Source organism: Peromyscus californicus, unplaced genomic scaffold (assembly GCF_007827085.1).
Source record: "Peromyscus californicus insignis strain IS unplaced genomic scaffold, ASM782708v3 Scaffold_12__1_contigs__length_115047231, whole genome shotgun sequence".
Taxonomy (NCBI): domain Eukaryota; kingdom Metazoa; phylum Chordata; class Mammalia; order Rodentia; family Cricetidae; genus Peromyscus; species Peromyscus californicus.
Window position 1 is genome coordinate 7,525,175 of NW_026294413.1, and position 21,527 is coordinate 7,546,701.

Genomic DNA, 21,527 nt, shown 5'->3' on the forward strand with positions numbered 1-21,527 from the left:
CCAAACTATTAATTTCTGCATCTTGAAAATGCCTGGATGTAACTCTGAGTTAAATTCTTATCTTACATCTTAAAAGTTGATTTAAACAAGTTTCTGATGAACACAGCCACTTCGATCTCCAGGCATCACAGACCAAATTGAAGAGGAATTGATATATGACACAGCAGAATTAGTGATTTTTTTAAAAAAAAAAATCTAGAGCTATTTGTGAAAAGATAGATTTCAGCATCTAATTCCACACAGTTAATGTATCCCAATACTAACTCTGCAAAATTCAATTAAAAGGAAATGGAATGGTATTTCAACAATAAAGAGTCATATTTTTAGTGCCACAAGGCCACTATTTTACTGTTTGAAATTTTGATCTTAAAAGCCAAAACTCCCATGTGTGTTAAGAAAAACAAATGTAAATCCTTACAAGGAGAGTAGAAGACGAAATACAGCCTCCAGGCTCAACCTTTGCTCTGAGCCACATTCTGTGACCTCAAATTATTGTTCCCAGGCCCGACCTTTCTTCTTACTTTGTTCTGGCAGCCTTCCAATGAGGGACAGGTGGTTTTAGGGCTTTTTCATAGGGTATAAATCAAATAATATTTCATGGTTTTCACCTTTAATGGGCTAAGCAGAAAGCATTTGACAAAAGTCACTACAGAAGTTTGGAGAAATAATTTATACTCTAGGGCATTCTTAAATCAGTAACTTTGCAATATGAAATTCAGAAGATAAGTAAACAGAGTGACTGCTCCTTCTAAGGCCACATTGCAAAAGCTGCATCATGTATATTTGTGTTGTTCCTTGGGGGACTCAGTATCCAGAATCCAATGAATAGATTACATTGGTCCTTGTGTGTTGAGTTTTCGTCGGTGACAATTGTGCCGCAGGGCATACAATGAAGTCAAGGTCTGCTTTATGATATATGGAATTCTTGCCAGAGAGGGGAATTAAGTCCTTTTGGGAATTGTGTTGTTGTTTATAAAATTAACTTTCTTCATGCCTCAACTTGAACTTCAGAACTTGGTGATAGTCGGAAATGAACAAAGTGATCCAAGACTCCACATACTGAAAAGGGCAACACAGATAGAAATGCAGTTTCCTCTTAGATTGACTGCAGTCATAAAATGGAATATCATTGTATGGGATAAGTAAGACCAACAGATGGGTGCCTGAGTGAGAAAGCGCACTGTTGGAAGCACCCGGGCCTGTCTCTGTTGAATCATAAGCTGAATACTCTCATATTTGTAGCATTCTAGCTACATTTGTTTAGAAAAGCTGGGGAGTGTAGGGACATTCTGCTTTCTTTCCTTCTTCATTCTGAGAGTGTGTATAATGAGCACTCTTTTTAAGTATTTCACATTAGTGGTAAAGACACTATAATTTCTCAGAAAAAGAATAGTCAGGCACCTGTGTGAGACCAGGAGCAGGGACTCTGGTCTCCTCTGTTAGAGCTGATTGGGGAAGTTGGCCACAGAGCCCTTTGTGCTTTGGAAACCCAGCAGTGGTTCTTGCAATCCTGGCTTCTGCCTTAGGATCAGAGAACACCACCATTTTTAACATCCAAAGAACATGTCCATTTTTTTTGGTCTCACTGTCTCTCAAATATAACAAACCCTATGAATATGAAAGAAATCCGTTGTTTCTGTTCCCTGAACTTGCTCTTCTATTTGCTGGCACCACCATCTTCCTTGGAATGCCCATCTCAGCCATGGTTGATGTATTTCTCCTGTGCCTCCACATTCAGACTTCTCTGTCTATCTGTGGAGTGTCATAAATTTCCCATTGCTACTCTGCCATGATTGCTGCTCTCCTGCCTACTGCATGCCACACTTTGATGACGTATCTGGTGCCACAGCCATGCATTTCACCCACCTGACTCTATTCTTTACTTTGCTGTCAGATTGTAACTTAGATTCTGCCATTCCTTGGATAAAAGAGTTCCGTGGCTTGTCATTGCCTTCAAGACAAAAGAAAGTATTTAGACTGACTTGAAACCTCTAAAATGGAATCCTAACCACACTGACCTCCAAGGACATAGAAGCAGGATCACCCTTTTTAATGTGGCCAGTTTCTCAACCCTAAGCTTGTTCTTCATGCTCCTGCTCCCCCATGCTGGTATCCTTAACTGCTGTTCACCTGAGGCCAGAGCAGCGGCACCACCTTCTCTGCTGGAAAGGGGCTTGCCTCCCAGGAACTAAGAGAAACCTAGAAATGGAAATAAGGAGCAGATTGGATGGTGGGATGCACCCCTTTTCATCTCTTCCTCTAAGTTCTTGTGATTTAATGATGCCCTAACCAGTTTCCTTTACCTCTTCCTTTGTCTCTTTGGCATAATGATGGTATCTGGATGTTCCTCCCTGCTTTTATCTCTGATTCTTCCTACTTTTCAATTCTATTTTCTGTTCTACCTTTCATAGCTTATTCACCTGAACAGGGACCCACATTGTTCCTGGGCTTGTTGTTAACTCTGTTGACATGTCTTCTCTCTTGGTGAGTGGTATGCACTTTCTAGCTTCGTCTTCACAGTAATAAGAGGAAGGCACTCTCGTATCATATTTATTGATGCAAACAAGGCAGTCTATGATGTTTAAACAATGTTATTTGTTATGTAGACTATAAATGAAGTCACCAGGATTCAAACCCACAGAGTGATCTGAGGACTTGAACCCCTAACTAAGCCTTATCCACTTAACTCAACTCTGCTTTGAAAGCACACATCTCATCTGTTTGGAAAATCATGTCTTTAGCCTTAAGATTATGCTGCATAGCCTTCTCCTGTGTCTAGCGCACATGTAACCAGCCCATTAGCACAAAGGAAAGCATTAATAAAGATAATATGAAAGAGAATCAGACATAGTGAGAGGATGAGCTGTGTTATGTCAGGTATAGGAATTTTATCATTCAATAGTAACCATTATCTACACATAATGTATATTTGAATCAAATTATTACATTTTACACATAAGCATGTAAATATACATTTTCCAGGTATACTTAAATAAGGGCAGGGGGAAAATGAAAAATTTGGTTCCCTGGACACATTAATTATATCTAAAGCATTCAGCAGCTGCATTTTATTAAATGTACACACACTAAAAAAATCATGAAAAATTCAATTGATTCATCTCACTAGACTTACTTTAAGTGCCACATGTAGTAAATGAGCTACTGGTACTATATTGAACTGCAAATGTGGAGAATATTTCCCTCATCAAAGACACTTATGAGAACAGTGCTGATATCACCCTCAATCATATCTTCAAAATACCCTTTCAATCTGTGTAGCTGGACACAATATTCATTTCCTAAAACCATACTAGGAATTATCCAGCACAGTAGCTAAGAAGCCATGCTTTGAACACAGACCTTACCACTGCAATTTACAACTTGTATGGCCATGGATAGTCTATTTAACTTCTCTGGTCTCAGTTTATGCATCTGTCAAGTGAAGTTTATAACGTTGGCTTCTTATTAGGGCTTCTGTAGTGATTAAAAAAGGAAAATAATTCTCCTGTTGTCTGATGTAAAGTAACCAATAAATATCAGCTATTAGTGTTTCTGAATGATGTTCTCCAAATGGAATCTAGGATTAAAGAACTGGATATAAAGTTTCTTATAACTTTAATGTTTAGGATGCTATGGACATGGACACTGGAATACTGTGGTTGCAAGCAAGCAGCAAGAAGAAATGTAAATATTCTCTTATGGACAAGTTGAGGAAGTATTTATCAGGATATTAAACAAATAGAGTATAATATACACATGTTCAGTTGTGCCACCAGGTACTGGCCAAATATATAAATTCAGCCTAAAGTACTATAGTGCTGTCAAATGCAAAAGAAGGGGATTATTCCTAACGAGATCTCTCAGGATTGCAGCATGAATCTTAAAAGTTCTTATTAATAAAATCAAACCTGGAGCCAAGTATTGGGGTGAACACTGGAAGATCAGAGAGACAGAACAAGCCACAGCTAACCTCACCTGGCCAACTTCTCAGCTGATCTTGTTTCATCAGACTGGAAGCCTCTGTGTCCTCATATCCGAATGGCTCTTAGCTGAACTGTGCTGCTAGAAGCCTGAAAGCTTAACCAGCCAAATGCTTCTAGTTCCTGGTCTTCACGCCTTATATATCTTTCTGCCTTCTACCATCACTCCCTGGGGTTAAAGGCTCGCTTTCTGGGATTAAAGGCGTGAGTCATCATGCTTGGCTGTATCCTTGAACACGTGGATTTCGGCCTCTGGAATGCTAGGATTAAAGGCATGTGCTACCACTGCCTATCCTAAGTATCTAGTGGCTTTTCTGTTCTCTGACCCCAGATAAGTTTATTAGGGTACACAATATTTTGGGGAACACAATACCACCACACAGGATTGTTCATGATTCTCCAGCAGGCTGATCCAGACCCCTTGTTTTGGGACTAGAGACTGAATTTTTGGAACTATGTTCAATTTCTAAGAGTTTGGAACACGAGATTTTATCAAAGACAGGTTCCTACTGGATTGAGATGGGTAGAGTCACTGATTGAGTTTTTCAATCTGAAAACTACTTGATCTCTGGAAATCCAAAAAGTATATGGGTATGGCAGGAGATATTGTTACTTTAAAGCTTTCTCACTTCTTCTGGCCTAGTTACCCTTTCCAATATAATTCTTAGAGCCCTTATGAAATCATCCATTTCCTGAGCATTGGGGTTTTAGCAGTGAATACTCTCAGGCTTGTTTGTCACTTAATTGTCTGTATTTCCTTACTAGAAAATTCTTGTACCTTAAAGAGTAAAAATGGAATATACACTGGAAGGATGTACTTGAAGGATGCTATATATTTAACTACTTATATTTAATTTTCCTCTAATTTTTACTTTTTCAGAGTGAAATAAAGGAAATTGTTAGTGTAACAAATTATTAAAATCCATGCAAAGAGAAAACTTGAAGATATACCTTTTATGTGAGATTTATATATAATCTGTTACTTCAAGGACAAAGAATACTTCATGCTCAATTTTAATTTAAATTCTCTCTTGGCTATCTGATGAAGTATTAATAGATGCAATATTTTTAGGTGAGTGGTAACCTCAAAGTTTTTACATGCCATGAAGTTACTCAGAAGTTTAAATTGCTCTCACAAGCATTTATATTTATCTCCCCTTTAGAGTTAGAGTGTGAAATAAAAACATGTTTTGGGGTGCCCAGGGCCACATCTCTCAACCTGATTTTCACCCCTGGTTCCTGAGAGGGCAGATCCCAATAAATAAATCACAGATGAGTAAAATGAAGGGGATATTGTGTTTTTAAAGGTGTCATCTATGACTGGCGAGGAAAAAAAGCCTAAGGAAATAAAAAGTCATTTCAAGAATAACTCAAACATGATCATCTGTTCTACTCTCAAGACAACTGTAAATCAAAAAGTATGCTAGAACAGCTGCTGTAATATTTCTATGTGTGTTGTGTTTATAGGTAAAGAAACCCACCCAGTGATGTCATTAACACAGCTGTCACTGAGATACTTTGATAATGCCTGACACCAGCAACAAGGATAAGATATTTGGGTCAAAAATAAGGATTGTCACGGTAGTGCTGTGACAAAACCCCACGATTAAAGTAACACATAGAAGAAAGTCTTTAATCTGGCTTAGAGTTTCAGACAGCTAAGAGTCCATGATGGGGGAGCCAGGAGATGGTGGCAGCAAAAGCTGAGAGCTCACATCTCCATACTAAAGTAGGAGGCAGAGAGGGAGGGCACTGGAAATAACCCCAGCCTTTGGAAATCTCAAAGCCCTTCCCTAGTGAATACCTCCTTTAACAAGTCTACACCTCCCAATCCATTCAAAGCAGTTCTACCGACTGGGATTCAAATATTCAACCATGTAAGCCTATGTGTGCCATTCTCATTCAAACCATCACAACTACTAACAAGGAATTGAGTGTGAATGAAATGGTAGAGATCCCTCATCTCTGTTCTTCTCAATTCATCACCAGATGCAGGATTTTGTGGTTCTTGCAATAAATTGTTGTCTGTGGACAGTTATGTGGCATAATGTTTTCCACAACAATCTACTTACTTATCCCAACTTCTCTTTTTTATTTTCCAGTTTCTATGATACAGTTCCTACTAGTACACAGTGCTATTATTACCTGAAATTGGTACTTTTAAGAATATCACTGGGCTACTGTTTACAGTGTTTGATTTTTACTGCCCATTTGGAACGTATTTCTTTCTACTCTTAAAGCACACACACACACACACACACACACACACACACACACACACACACACACACACACACATCTACCTCCAAGTATTTACTTCCAAGCCATTTCTCTTGATAATGGCTAAGGCTGGACACTTTTATTATAGTTTGAACTTGGAAAAAGTGACAATGTATTTCCAAAGTCAAGTGTAACTTGCTAAAAGCAAGTGTCTTTTGATATGACTAAACCATTTGTCTATAGAAAATATTAAAACTGAAATATAAGTAAAGATGAATGAAAGACTATACAAAGGGAATTCTCCAACTGCTTGATATAATTTGCGTGGGCTCTGCTCTCTCTTGTCAAACAAAATCCTTCTTTGGTTGGTTCCTAAAGAAATTGATGCACTTGATAAGGCATAAAGGTATATCATTGAGCTTCTCATTACCAGTGAAATATCTTGTGTCCTAATAAATGCTATAATTGCAAAAATAGGTATGCACATATTGTTTCATAGATTTGATCTGTCTTCGATATCTAGTTTAGACTATCTAATGAGTATCAATTAGTAAACAGGAAACAGAACAATTACAATCATTAAATTTATAGAAGTTGAATATGTAAGAACCAGAAATAGATGGGTAACTAAGAATTCGGACTGGGCATAAAGAACACACACACACACACACACACACACACACACACACACACACACACACACATTCACTCACTCAGAATGACAACTTGAATATAACATCTAGTAATTTTATGTCTAATATCCATTGACTTCTTTGAACCATTGGAAAATTACTTGATTCAGAAGAAGGAAAATTACCGTTTTGTGTGTCCCTCGTGTTTCTAACTCCTAGATCAGCATTAGTGAGCTCTCAGAGGTTAAGAAATGTCTGGCTCTATATTTGCTAAGTAGCCACACACTGTGATTCTCTAACAGCATTAATTCTATTGCACCACAGAGAGACATTCTCACACATGCAGAGGTCAGAAATAAGCCATTTGTTTTAAAACCTAGGCAGTTGATAACAAATGTAGCCAAGAGAACATTTCTGGGTACCAGCCAAGTATTTTCTTCATTTTATTGTTTTAAGGCCCTGGTGAGTAGTTACTATTGCATATGAATTATTTCAGCATTGTAGCGAGAACACAATATTTGATAAATGCTTGCAAGAAATGAGTAATATCTATCAATAATTACAAAAGGAATGTCAAGGGTTGGGTGGTTTCTACTGACAGAAAACACTGGGATTTTTGTTTGTTTGTTTCATTTTGTTTTTTGTTTGTTGAAAACAGGGTATCTCTCTATAGCCCTAGCTGTCCTGGAACTCACTCTGTAGACCAGGCTGGCCTCATACTCACACAGATCCACCTACCTCTGCCTCCCAAGTGCTGAGATTAAAGGAGTACACCACTACCACCCGGCTTGTTGGTTTTTTTTAAGAAGTCTTTCTTGGTACTTTTAGGAATGCATGAAGACAAAAACTCACCAGCAGTGAGACTAGAGCTGTAAATAATTGCTTTGGCTTTTGTCCCTCAATTTGAGATTTGTGTTCCTGGACTACATTATTGAATAGGTTCTTGCATTACACAGAATGGAGATGAGAAAGCATTGAAAGCTGGTTGGTAAAAACAGTAGTTCTCAAGTTGTTCTGTTTCTTTGGTCTAAAAGAAATCATTTTCTATGCTATAGGCCTACAGGTTTTCCAAATGTGTTATTTCAGGGTGTATCAGCCAGGGTCATATAAAACCTACTGTGAAATACTCAGTAACTAAAAAGCTTCTTATCAGATTTTATGTTATAGAATTTCATGCTTGAGAATGTCTTTGGAATAGTAGTATTATACACAAGTGCTTGAAATAGCCTCCCATGTTTATCTTATATCTGTCTAAAAGGCAGACATCACACATTCTTGTACATTCTATAAAAGAAAATCTGTGTTTGTTTGCTATAAACAACAAATGCTTATCTTCTAATTTCAAATATGGTTTATCTAACATCATTTTCCCCAAACAAAAAAGAGGAGTATATATGATTTATATTGGACTATTCTTGTAGGTTCTAAGAAAGTCATTAGTGTACCAAAGTTACATTTTATTATGTAACCCCCGTCAGTCAATTGACCTAACACAGTTTCTTTGCAGCAGGCTCTAGTTTATAAGTGGATAGCAGCAGCCATCACAATGGAAGGCCTAAGGTTCATTATATGATTTGTTTCAGTCAGCACTGCTCTTGTAGATTCCATTAATAACAGGGATGCAGGGCTTTTAAATTACTCAGTTACTCAGAATTACATTAAAAATAGCAGACCTACAAAGGAAAACAAAAATGTCTCTATTTTGCCTTAAACCTTCCTGTCTAGCTGTTTCCACTTATTCCATTCCAAGATTATATGTTATTGAGTATGGCTCTCCTCAAGCAGGGGCCATACCTGTTGGCCACATACCACATCAAAGCAAGAGTGGTGATGGGCTCTAGGTAACACACATTGGATCAATGAAGGAAGGAACGAGTGAACAGACACTACAGCAACTCCTTCGGCCTGGCACTGAGGTGGTGGCAACCTTGGACTTCATAGTTGACAGAGTCACCAGTTTCCCGAGATTTATGTTATCTTAGAACTAATTGGTCAGTCTGGAACAAACAGAAGCCCAGAAAGCCTGATAACACTGGTTGTCAATTCTTTGAGTGTACGAGGCCTAAGAGATAATATGACCTCCTCTGATGATTTCCCCTTCATTAGAAGACATGGTCTGGATCTTTATCTCTGACTTACAATCTGTATTCTATCTACAAAGTCCATTGGTTCAAGTTAGTAGTAGTTGAGATTTGATTACAAAAAATATCAAAAATGAAAACAGCCAAGTATTTTGAGAACCACAGATAGATTGTGTCAGATCTATTGAAACAGTGACAGATACTTGGAAACATAGGACTATGTATGCTATTACCATTCAGCATCAGTTATATTAGAAATGCTAACTTGATACAATGATATTTACTATTTCATCCTATACTTAACCAAAATAACTACGGAATGTTACTAAAATGAGTTCAGTACACAAACTGATTCCCTGCAAAAGTTTTTAATTTAATCTAAACACTTATTCTTTTAAAGAAAATAATTTTGCACATAGGTGCCATCTTGAAGCTTGGATGGAAAAAACTGTGTGTGCATACAAAGAAACAGCTGGCTAAGTGCCTCCATGGACCTTCAGTGCCTCAAATGGGGATTTTCTCCTGCTGTGCCTGGTAGTTAGATCAGGCTGGAAACGACTTTCATGTTCTTCAAGGGTACTGTCTAGCTTAGGGTGCTCACAGATCACCCATTCACTCTGACTAATCACCAAGGAGAATGTGGACTGTGCTGTATCCTGGAAGATTCCACAGGCTGCTAGAATGAATACAGGTTAAGAAATTGGTGAAACTGCTAAAATGATGCTTTTTAAGCAGATTCAGTTTGGTCTAATAGACTTCTTTTCAAGGTTGGCAGCAACTTGAAAAAAAATAAAATTTTCTTTAAAAAAAAAATTGGATTTCTTCACTTTCCTTATTATCTTGGTAAGAATTTTGAGTATGGGGGTCTGGAGAGATGGTTCAGCAGTTAAGAGCACTAGCTGCTCTCTCAGAGGACCTGGGTTCAATTCCCAGCACCTACATGGCAGCTCACAACTATAGCTGGAGAGTTTTCTCTCTGGGTCCCACCAAGCCCCGGCAGTCCGACAGCCCACTTATAAAATAAACACACAGACGTTTATATTATTTAAACTGTTTGGCCTAATGGCTCATGCTTCTAGTTATCTGTTCTTATATCTTAAATTAATCCATTTCTATAAATCTATATCTTACCACGTGGCTCGTGGCTTACCGGCATCTTCACATGCTTCTTGTTATGGCAGCAGCTGGCAGTGTCTCCCTGCGCCTTCCTGTTCTCTCAATTCTCCTCTCTGTTAGTTCTGCCTATACTTCCTGCCCTGCCCACTGGCCAATCAGTGTTTTATTTATTGACCAATCAGAGCAATTTGACATACAGACCATCCCACAGCACACAACTGTCTGTAACTCCAGTTCCAGGGAATCTGACAGCTTCAAGACCATGCACATAAAATAAATAAGTTAAATAATTTAAAAAAAGAGAATTTTGTGTGCTGCCTCTGTACAGGGGTCCAAGTTAAACTTGTTGGAGATGGGCTAAGGAATGAATCTTGAACAGACTCCTGATTTTCTTTTTCTAAGATTGAAGGAAAACACAACACCACAACCACAGGGCTCAGAAGTGGATGGAATACCATTGGGGTTTGCACTTGCTCACTTAAAACATCTCACCTTAGACATGAATTACCTTCCTTCTGACACAGTCCAGAAGCCAACTGAATCCTCAATACTTATCCTTTTCAATTAAGTCTTGACACTGCAAAGATCATGAGAACCAGCACTGAGCTGATTCTTGTTATACTGACAGTCGACAGTATTCCCTAGTTAATAAGTTAATATTTTAGATGAGTACATAATAATTAAAGGAAAATATCATGCATGTTCTAAACAGTTTACGCAGCCAGCATAAATGGCACACACAATTGGCCATAAGAGAAGCCCAGGGTTTGATGAATAGATACCAGGGTGTGTGGGAGAGAAAGGCTGCAGATGCTCACCAGAGAAAAGCTTTTACAGGACAATGTTTGATGCACTACCAATTTTCTCACTGAATTTCACCACTGCCTTTATGAACACCATAACACTGCCACCTTGGAAGTATCTGTATAGACAATGGAATTGGCACTTCTGACTAATTCATGTAACAAATATGTGACTAACATTGCCCATTCAGGTAAATATTAGCAAGAACGTATTCTGTTCTAAAGTCTATGATGGTGGAGATTTCTCAGTGCCATAGCAAAAAAGGAGAAAGAAAACCAGGAGAATTATCTTATGGAGCACTAAGATGGATAAAAGGAGAAAGGAAGGAAGCATTTGAAACGAATCTAGGTAGGTGCTAATATTCTGACCTACCCCTTTGAAATCCTGCCCCTTGGCACCACCCTTTGTCCTGATGTAAAAGCCTCATTTTAAGGAAAAATCCCTCCCCTTCCCCCAATTCTGCTTTTCCCCCTTCCCCGCCATGAGGTGAGGTGTGCACACCTCTGCTTTCCCTCCCTTCTCTTCCTTCCTGTCTCCCTCTTTTCTATCTTTCTCTTTATCTCTCTATTATTATTATTTTTTTATGGTTTTTTGAGACAGGGTTTCTCTGTGTAGCTTTGCGCCTTTCCTGGAACTCGCTTTGGAGACCAGGCTGGCCTCGAACTCAGAGATCCACCTGCCTCTGCCTCCCAAGTGCTGGGATTAAAGGTGTGTGCCACCATCGCCCGGCTAAAATTAGATTTTTTTTCCAGAGCTGAGGACTGAACCCAGGGTCTTGTGCTTGCTAGGCAAGCACTGTACCACTGAGCTAAATTCTCAAGCTTATCTCTCTATTAAAATAAACTCTCTCTATGTGGATGTAGTGCCTTGCTGTGAGTGACTGTAATACATACCGCTGCCCACCACCACATCTGCACAGATGTTTTCCCTCATCCATGGGAGGGATACCCTCGGGGTCCCACACATGGAATGTCATAACAGTAGGACTAGACACCAATTCTACTTTTCACTAAAATATAACTAACCATGGGGAAGTTTTTTTTTTAATCAACTGATTTTGTTTTAGACATTAAATTTCACATTAAACTGACATCTAGGAACCAGGTACATCAAAACTATAAAGGATTGTTTTAACATAAGACAACCAATGAGAACTAAAGGCAAAAAAAATTAGAAGTAACTATTAAGGGCCAGCAAGATGGCTCAGTGGGTAAAGGCACTTGCCACCAAGCCTGAGTTCAATTCCTGGAACTCACGTGGTGCAAGGAGAGAGACGCAATACACTCATGTTTCCTCTGACCCCCACATGCATGCCTTGGCACAAATACACACATATATAATAAATAAATGTTAAAAAAAAGAACTCTAAAAGTAACTATTGTCTTATAATTTAAAAAGCCTTTACATTCTCAACCATACCCTATTCTACACACCAAAATCCACACATCAACTTCTTTCAACTGTTCATCCCTACTAAAGGCAGCAGCACTAGTAAGCAAGGCACTTTCAACTCAAAAGTATAAGTGATCCCTATGACTTCAAGGGACTCTATAAGGTTTAATCTAACTTAAAAATATGAAACTCTTTTTTCAGTAAGATTACATTTTTACAAGCATGATTGTGCTACTTTTTGTTTGCTATAATTAATCTAAATCTTATATTGCAGAAGGACATATTTATTCCTATATTTCACTCACACACACCTCCAAAATTTTAGTCAAGAATTATGTCACTGTTTTTTTCTATAAACTAACCCAGGTCCTAAAGATGAATCCCTAAGGGAGACCTGTTTGGAAAACAGACTTTAACTTACTCATTCTGAAATGGTTCTGAGATTTTATCAGAAGACTTCCTGTTTAATCTACCCACCGTAAAAATCATCTCTGTTTAATTTCAGAATTTTTTCCTCTGGTCTTCTTAAGGCAAACAGTGAGCCAGCCAGGGGCTTTCATTGGCAAAGCTGCCCATCTGAAACTCGGTCCACTGGTGCAATGGTAGGTCTTCCGCAGTTCTAACACATCTTCGTCCCTTTTCATGTCCTCCCAGATCTTCTGAACTGACAGAAGACTCTGCCTGTCATTTTCTTAGAGGTCTGCATAAACGACGAGGGCTCTCTGAGGCTGACAAATGCAGCTGCTATTTTCAACTCTGCTTGTCACTGTGTAATTGCAGCAAATGCAACCAAAAGTACCTTTACTTGAAGGCCATTTGACAGAGGGGATGAAAACACATTTACTCTTTCAAGGCTTGTATATTTTCCTGGGAGAAGCCTGCCTATAAAATTTGTCCTTTTATCCTTAGAGAGCTATTTGGGAAACGTCTCTGAGCAGAGAGAGCTGCGAGGCAGAGCCCTTTTCCTCAATCCTCCTCATCTCCTTTCCTGAGTTCTGAACCCTCCTGTGCTGGGAGCCTTCTTTTCCCCAGGAGGAGGCGGGAAATTTATATGTGCTAGGGAAAACACTGAGCTCCCTTCATTCTTGCAGTTTGAAGAATTGTTTTGCAAATCTTTGCCACAGTTAATTTAGTACAAATAAAAAGAATACCCTGATTGTTTTTTTTTTTTTTCCCAATTCAATTCTTTGGTAACTTGTTTCTTTTCAAGAAATTCAAATTCAGTAAAATAAGCTGATTGGATACAACTGGCTTGCGTATCTTTAGGAGGAAGTCCCTTGAAAAATACAAGGAAGTCTGGCTTTGCAGGATTTAACAAAAGGGAAAACTACGAAATAATGTTTTTAAATTGCTGAAAAGCGGTTTCAGGCTCTGTAAATCATCCCAGCTTCTGAACCTGCACAAACATCAAGTATCACAATTGCTTTGAGGCCTCAGGTGGGTCCTGGACCTGTTGCATACTTCTTACCTATGAACAGATTCCACTCAGTATCCAGGTCCGCCTGGTTGGCTAGACAGCCCTTCATGACGTTGAGGCAGTAGTTGTTGCAAGGTCTCACGGTGGGCAAGCCTCGGCAGTATGGGCAGTACAGCATCTTCATGAGAGCCCGGATGCACCCAGGGGTGGGGCTCACCTGTAAGTGTAGAAGACAGGGAAAAGCAATCAAAATCAAAGAGATGGGGAGGGAAGTAGTTGAGCTCTCCTCAACAATGTAATGAGACAAAGGCAAAGGAGCTGGACTGAGCCTTCCGCAGCCACAGGCTCAGGGAAACTGTTTAGAGCAGAGCCCTTTTCAAGTTTTGATGTGGAAGCCAGTCAATTTCTACTAAATACTTGTGCTCAGCACAGTAATCGTTTCCCGAAAGGCTCCTGTCCTCATTTTGCTCTTTCCCTCTGGCGTTGCAATTCCACCCGAAAACATGGACACTGTTTCACGGCCGTAGAATATGAAGTGACATAATGCATGTACAGGCAATTGAAAAGCAAAGGGCTCCATAAAGATGTCGCTGCTGTTAAAGTTTAATGTGACACTTTCAGCGAAGTTTCCAACTGGTTACTTGATCCTTTTCTAGCGGAGCTGGCGGCTACCCTTCCTGTGTTCACAACTCTTACAAAGGTGCAGTATCGCCTTGTCTGGGATCTATGTGATCCAGGCCTGCATAGAAGCCATGGACCTGGTAAAGCACTGTCTTAGGCCTCTGAGGATACAGGACTCCAGAAAATGCACTGAAAATGGATCCAGCTTGAATGCAAGCAGGAATTCTCTCAGGAATTCAGAGTCATCACTGACACACTGACAATGAGGTGCTACTTGTCCACAGCAAGGAATGCAGGGCCCCGAATCAGTCCTAAAGCAGGCAAACTTGGGGCCCAAGGAAGGTGAGAACTACAGGACTGAGAAAGGCCATAGACGTCTTCCTCTGGGAAAGACACAGCCACCATGGTCAGGAAGCCACAGCAGCTGCTCAGCACTGGGTCTGCATAAGAAAGGGCCTCTGGATAGTCATGCCTGGGTGAGCAGGGCCTGGGGGGATCCACCCTCCACTCCTGAACTCTTCACTGCTGACAAGTTAAGTGCCCTCAGTTGTGATCCAGTGGTGACCCCACCAGGTTCCCGTGGATAGCCCCGATCCAATGGCTGCACAGATGGCCATGGTCAAACTAAGGAAGGTCGCAAAAATAGAAATCAGATGTCGTGAATCTGGGAAAGGGACTGCTAAGCATGAGGGGTGGTGGCCATAGGGGTAGGAGGAAGATAGAGTGGATGTGCTTGTGGGCACAGTGTATAAGCAGAACATATTAGGAATACGTCTTACTTTCCAGATGCATTTGGTCATTTTGAGACATAGACCTAACAGGAATAAAATTGTAAAATCCTAATCTTACAAAGTTACCAACTTTTAAACTTTTAAAGATAATTAAGATGCACAAGCTAATGGTCATCCATGCTAAGTACAAATGTAATTTATTTACAGAGACAGGCTTAGAGGAGGGACCAATTTATAACAGCCATTACATAGCCTTCTGTATATGTTGAATGCTTGAGTAAAATAGGTTAAATTTACAATGAGCCTGCATGACCGGAAGTTCTCAGGCTCAAGTAGTTCATTTGGATGGAGCATGATTCCACCAGAGTGGGATCCTGTTGGAGGTATTTTCTCAACTGAGGCTCCCTCTCTCCAGATAGCTCTAGCTTGTGTCAAGTTGACATAAAACTAGTCAGCCTACCCTTTATCCTGGCATTCAATTCTTTCTCTTAGCGAAAGCTAATTTCAGAGTCTATACCCTAACCACTCATGTTTCCTCTTTAAAGGAGAATTACAGATAACTCTGTCATCAATCTCCCAGCTTTGGGAAGTTATTTAGAATATCCAAGCCATGTCTTTGACCATTGGCTTCACATCGGCAGAGTCAACAAATGATTCTATTAAATGATGATATCCCAAACCTCCAGATTCTTCAGGAGCAGATGACTTAAATAAAAGAGATTCTTTCTACCCTGGGTTCACCTGTGGTGCTTTGAGAGTATAATTTAGTCTCTACCCAGTCAGAGAGCTCCAGGGAAATCCCTGTACCTTGAAGCCCACAAGGAGGACACAGGCTTTGGCAGTGAAGCTTGTGTTTTCTAAGAAATTCCAAAAGCCAAAACCTCATTTAATTTTGGTATCTTGCTTGACAAATTATGCTTTTAAATGACCCATCTATATTAAACAAAAATGATGTTAAGAAATAGTTCACTGTTGTCAGTATGTGGTGATCTAGAGATTTGTCCATCATAGAGTTGGCTTTAGCCCTTCTTTGTCAATTCAGCCCAAGTTACAGGTAAGTCATTTATTACAGCTTTGACGTGACTAACTGCTTCCATCTTTCATTTCTCTACTAGTTGAGTGTATGGAATGAAATGTTGTAGTTCTTAACATTCCTCATAAAGTGGTACAGTTGCTATCTTCTGACTTATGTTCTGGATCTTTGCCAACTGGTAAGTTTTATCATGGCCCCTTTGATGGATCCTCTCTGAGGAACCCCAACTGCTGCTTCCTCATTGCCCTTTTGGCAGCCTACAGAAGAGATTGGTGTCCCCAAGTCCCTAAAAGCAGTTCAGATGACCTCTGAAAGGGATCTAATGGGGCATGGACCATCCAACTCATCATTCTTCTTGTCAGTCTGGACATCAGTTTTAAGACTCAGAACTAAAACATTGGACTGAAGCCTTCCCTGCATCATTAACCTCTCTGTCTCAACCAGGTCAGATCAGTTTAACATCTTTCAGGACCAGCTCCACTCCTTGACTGCTGCAGTACTCCACAATTAGGAAGGACTGGATCTAAGTACTGCTAAGGATTTGTGCTCTCCTCTGTGAACATGCTGCTTCTGGACCAACAGATGCTAACTGATTTGTAGTGGGGACAAGAGAAGGGGACCAAAAAATATTCAACCACAAACCTCCTCCTGTGTATGGGCTTCTGGTTCCTTCCCACTCTGGCTCTTCCCCTGGATGACTGCTTTCCTCCTCATTATATTCATACTTAATTTTGTATAGTCTTTTAAATAATTAACTTAAATCAACTTCACCCTACACCTGAGCAAACTTCCATACAAGCTCTCCCAGTAGGTTTCACCCTACAGCAGCTCCATCTCTTCCTGACACATCTGCCAAAAGACCCTTTTACACTGTGGAGAAACTCTGGGTAAAGGACCTTCCTTCACCCTTTCTACTCCAAGGGATGCAATTCTTTACGTTAGTCCTCTCTTTGGTCCTATCCCCTTCCTTTGATGCTCTGTAGCTCCCCGCTACTTCTCCTATCTCGTTTTGGTGCACAGTCCTGGTCATGGGGCCAGTCACTGTCACACTGAATCAACTTGATGCTTACTTTCTCTTACTGGCCAACTCTGTCTCTCCTACCTTGCCTCTTCCCTTCCCCAAACATTTCCAGAAAATCTTATAGTTCTACTTTATAACCAAATCATCTGCTTAAAGCCTCTAATTATTATTTTCCAAGTCTGTTCAGCAATACAGGACTGCAATCGCCTGATCTATCACAGTGAGTCAAGTTAAGACTCTCCCCTGCTTCATGAACAGGGGATCTCCTCTTCAATGGACCCAGAACTATCCCCTCTGACACAGACCTTCCTCAGCAGAAAACAACTTTAATGCCTCTGCCCCACATTTTTATACCTTCTCAGAGTTAGAAATGCTAGTTTCCTGCTGAAAGACTCCACTTCCCAGCTTCCCTTGCAGACTATGGGAGTCATTTCTGCCCTAACAAGAGGCAGCATCCCATCTTCTTTTATAGACATTTTGACCACCTTCACAGATGGTGGCAGAAGTGCCTCCTTGATGTGAATAAATATGGTCCTGCTCAGGTCCGACCAAGTTTCTCTTTTTCCTGCTTTCCATCTCTCTACAGCTGCTCTTAAATAGTCTAACATGCATGAGTTAGATTTTCCTACATTCACATTTTCATAATCTCTCTCCATTCCTTCAATGATCTTTATACACTACAGCAGTACCCTGATTGTTACTTTTTCCTGGTAATATAAGATTGACTTCAATAAAACCACCATCACAATGAACTGTAGGAGCCAGTGTGTTAAGAACTCAAGTCAAAGAAGTAAAGTTAAACATCAGAGGTAAAAGAGAACAGTGGAGGAGGCCTTGATCCTACAAGTGAAGATTTCAGCAGCAAAGCCAGAGCAAAGAGATAGATCATGAAGCAGACGCGAAATCTGTTGGCTCGGTTGAGGACATGCAGTCAGAGCATCAGCCCCAGGTTGGTTATTTCATTGAGAATGACAAATTCAATGCAATTTCTTAAAAAGATTCTCCATCGACAGGGATCACAGAGAAAGGGAGCAAGGAAGAGCGAGGCAGAGTGAGAGAAAGCAGGGAACTATAAAATCCCTCATTTTCATGCCCGGGCCTGGCCAACTCTGCACCATTTGCTTAAGGATTTTGTGTTTCGAAGCATGACTTTTCACAGCCTTCCTTCTTCTGTGGTCTGGACGCTTACTCCAGAGAGGCGCCCTGTTGTCACTGAGGCTGCCTAAGCTACATCCTCCATTGAGTGTCCCCTGTCTTCTCGTTCACTCAGGGTCAAGGTTTACAACCTGGTAAACACCCTGCATTTGTGTTCACTCACACAGCCTTGGTCACCTGTTTAGCACTCTGCACAATAGCCATGTACTATTATGGTCCATCTTAGAACTGTGCTATGACATTTTTTTTCTTATCAAGTGCTTTTTGAAGCAACTTCTCTATTACCTTTCCCAGTTACTTGGCCACATTGGTATCCCGAGGGGGAAAAAAAAAAAGAACAGGATGGATTTGTAGGTTTTAACACTTAGCTACTGCTTTTTAACTTTACCATCAACGGCTATTGATTGGATTAATTCTTAGCTTTCATTTTTAAAAATATATAATTGTGTTGGAACAAGTACAGTTTCTTCTGACATTTTAGAAGAGTCTCCAACTCATGGTAGCAACCAACAGAGAAAATTGAATAGCCTTAATAATCTAAAAGAACAATGTTGTTCAAGTTAAATGTGGGTCTCTGAGCACTTTTGGAAATGACGTCCTTTTTGGTCAAAGAAAGGGCATTTGAAAAATAAAATGGAGCATCGGGGATCAGTACTGAAGCTTTTAAGTTCCAACTTTGCAGTTTTTGAGCATATACAACTGCATACCTGAATTAAAAATAATTTCAAAAAGAACCAATTCTAACTGGAGACTTTCACAAGCCTCTGGAAAGAAAGTTGTTTCCAATGCCAGGTGTGTGAGAGTCTAGTTCTATTTTTAATAGGATTATTTTATCATTGTATTATAAGTACTCTTTCAGAATCCTTTTCTTCTGGAATAAATACAGACTGAAGAGAAGTTGATGGGAGAGGAAAGTCGGGGATATCCTTTATCTGTGGATCCCCAGGTCTGCAGCTTTAAGCAACTGTGGGGAAGAAGTTAAAGAAACTGATGTGTTGCATTCTGTTAATAAGTCCACAGATCTGTTTATTGTTCATGGCTTCTTGCCTTCAGGTGTGTGTGTGTGTGTATGTGTGTGTGTGTGTGTGTGTGTGTGTGTGTGTGAGTCTGCATGTGCATGGTTTTGTGCAGCCTCATCCCATGCATGGATTTGTGTTCTTAATAGCACAACCAGCTTATAGGACCTTTCTGTCTCCACAGAAGGACTCTCTGAGCTGTCTCTACCTTTTCTGTGCCTCTGTCACTTGACAATCACTAGCCTGTCTGCTTCTGTAATCTTCTCATTTGCAAATGTTACGTAAAAAGAATCACACAGCATGGAGAATTTTGATCTTGACTTTCCTTTTCTTTCCCACTGAGCAAGATGTTCTTGAGGCCAAATCCAAGTTATCACAAGCATTTCTAATTCGTTCCTCTTTATTTATATATTTTTAAAGATTTTTCTTTTTAAAATTATTGATTTGTTATTATCTTGTGCGATGTATGTTCGGCAATCAGAGAACAATCTCATGAGTTGACTCTCTCCTTTTCCTCTTTATGTGTGTTCCTAGGATTGACCTGAAGTCCCCAGGTTTATGGTAAACTCCATTACCCTCTAAGCCATCTTATGGGCCTTGCCTTTGTATTCCTTGCTGAGTAGATGTATGAGGTTGAGAGTTACTAGAATTTATATAGTTCTTCTGTGACTGGAGAATGACTTAGCTATCTCTGGTAATTAACTATTAAGAAGAAGCTGCTGTGAATATTCATGTGCAGGGTTTTACATAATGTAAGTTTTCATTTGTCTACGTAATTATTAATGAGTTAAATGATGTCAGACGATGATTTTGTGTCTAGTTTTGTGAAAAATTGATAAGTATTTCTTCAAGTTTCTGTGATAGTTTACATTTCTATCAGCATGTAAGACAGCCAGTTTTGTACAGTTTCATATGTGTTTGAATTATCATTTTTAAAACTACTTAGCCATTCTAATAGGCATGTTATCAAATTTAATTTCATTATGTCTTCCCTCTGAGTAATATCCCAGCAGCAGTCTAGGCTGAATAGGGTCTAACAACCATCAGGTCCCAAATCATTCACCAGCAGGTTCAGATCAACATGCAAAACAAAACCGTCTGAAATCCTAGTTAAGCCTGGGTATTTCAACAAAACCAGCACAAAACCTCACACTTGAAATAGAAAAGATAGCATCTAGTCCTAGACATTCAGACATTTGCAAACTTTATAGACTGCTCAAAAATCATTTCCTAAAGAAGAAAATTGGTTTTTTAAGGCAACATGAGAGAATAGAGTCCCCTCTGAGAAATAAAACATTAAAATTTTTCTTAGTCGATATCTGAGACCCTTATGCTTGAAAAACGTAGCATTTACATTCTAGATAGTCAAAGTAGTCTCGGAAACAGTTGTATGAAAAAGTAAGTTCATGGTTTTAATATTTTTATTGTGTGTTGATTTTTTATTTCTCCTTACACAAGTTTTTTCATAGTCCTTTATCAATAATTTCAAATATTAAGAAGAAAAGAAACACTTTCCTTTCCTGTTATTTGCATTCTTGAGATTTGGGCATAAACTCTTTCATACTGGTTTGGCCCTATTTGAACTACTGATTCATCTTGTGTGATGATTGACATAAATTACATTTTGTGCTTAACATCAAAATACAACTAACAAACCGAGATCCTTGTTAAGTGACTGGAAAGTGAATAAAGTAAAACCAAAGCACAGGAGCTCTTATATCCAAATCTCATGGCTTGATTGATATAGTTTTTTTTAATATTAGAAGAAATACATAAACATTATAATAATGGATAGAAAAAGCCTTTATTTATAGCTGATTATGCATGTCAAAATATCATAGCAATAATTCTTGGGTTTTAGGAATGAGATTTGAAGTATATAGACTATCCTCCATTTTGTAATAGAAATTTCAGGTTTCTAACATATACAAGATTTCTGTACTTGGACCAATATTCATTAAAGCTCACATCCATAATTCCTGGTAATAGCTAGTATAAAGTAAGATATTCTCTTAAAATATTAAAAAACTAAGAAAACATGCAGAAGTTATAAATCAGCATGTACACACCGTGAGCATATACATGGAAGCTCCTGGTGTATGTACAATAACCCAACCAACATAGATAAACACATCTATCTTTTCCTCACAAGGACAATCAAGTTAATGAAAGTGAATTATTTAGCTAAAAAGAGTCTGCTTTTGAGTAGGAGTTGGTACCATTTCCATTCATACAACATGATGAAATGTGTCTACTCATAATCTTGATATATATATTAATTAATATGTATTCAGATACTAAGATTTCC

The 21,527-nt window shown here is 39.3% G+C and overlaps 1 protein-coding gene across 2 annotated transcripts in view; it reads right to left on the reverse strand.

The window, feature by feature from the left end:
• Gpc6 (glypican 6) overlaps nt 1-21,527 on the reverse strand; it is a 1,071,516-nt gene that overhangs the window by 354,253 nt on the left and 695,736 nt on the right. For both annotated transcript variants that reach the window (XM_052732493.1, XM_052732494.1), the window contains exon 4: nt 13,694-13,859. In XM_052732493.1, coding sequence (XP_052588453.1) covers nt 13,694-13,859 — 166 coding nt within the window. The remainder of the gene's footprint in view (nt 1-13,693; nt 13,860-21,527) is intronic.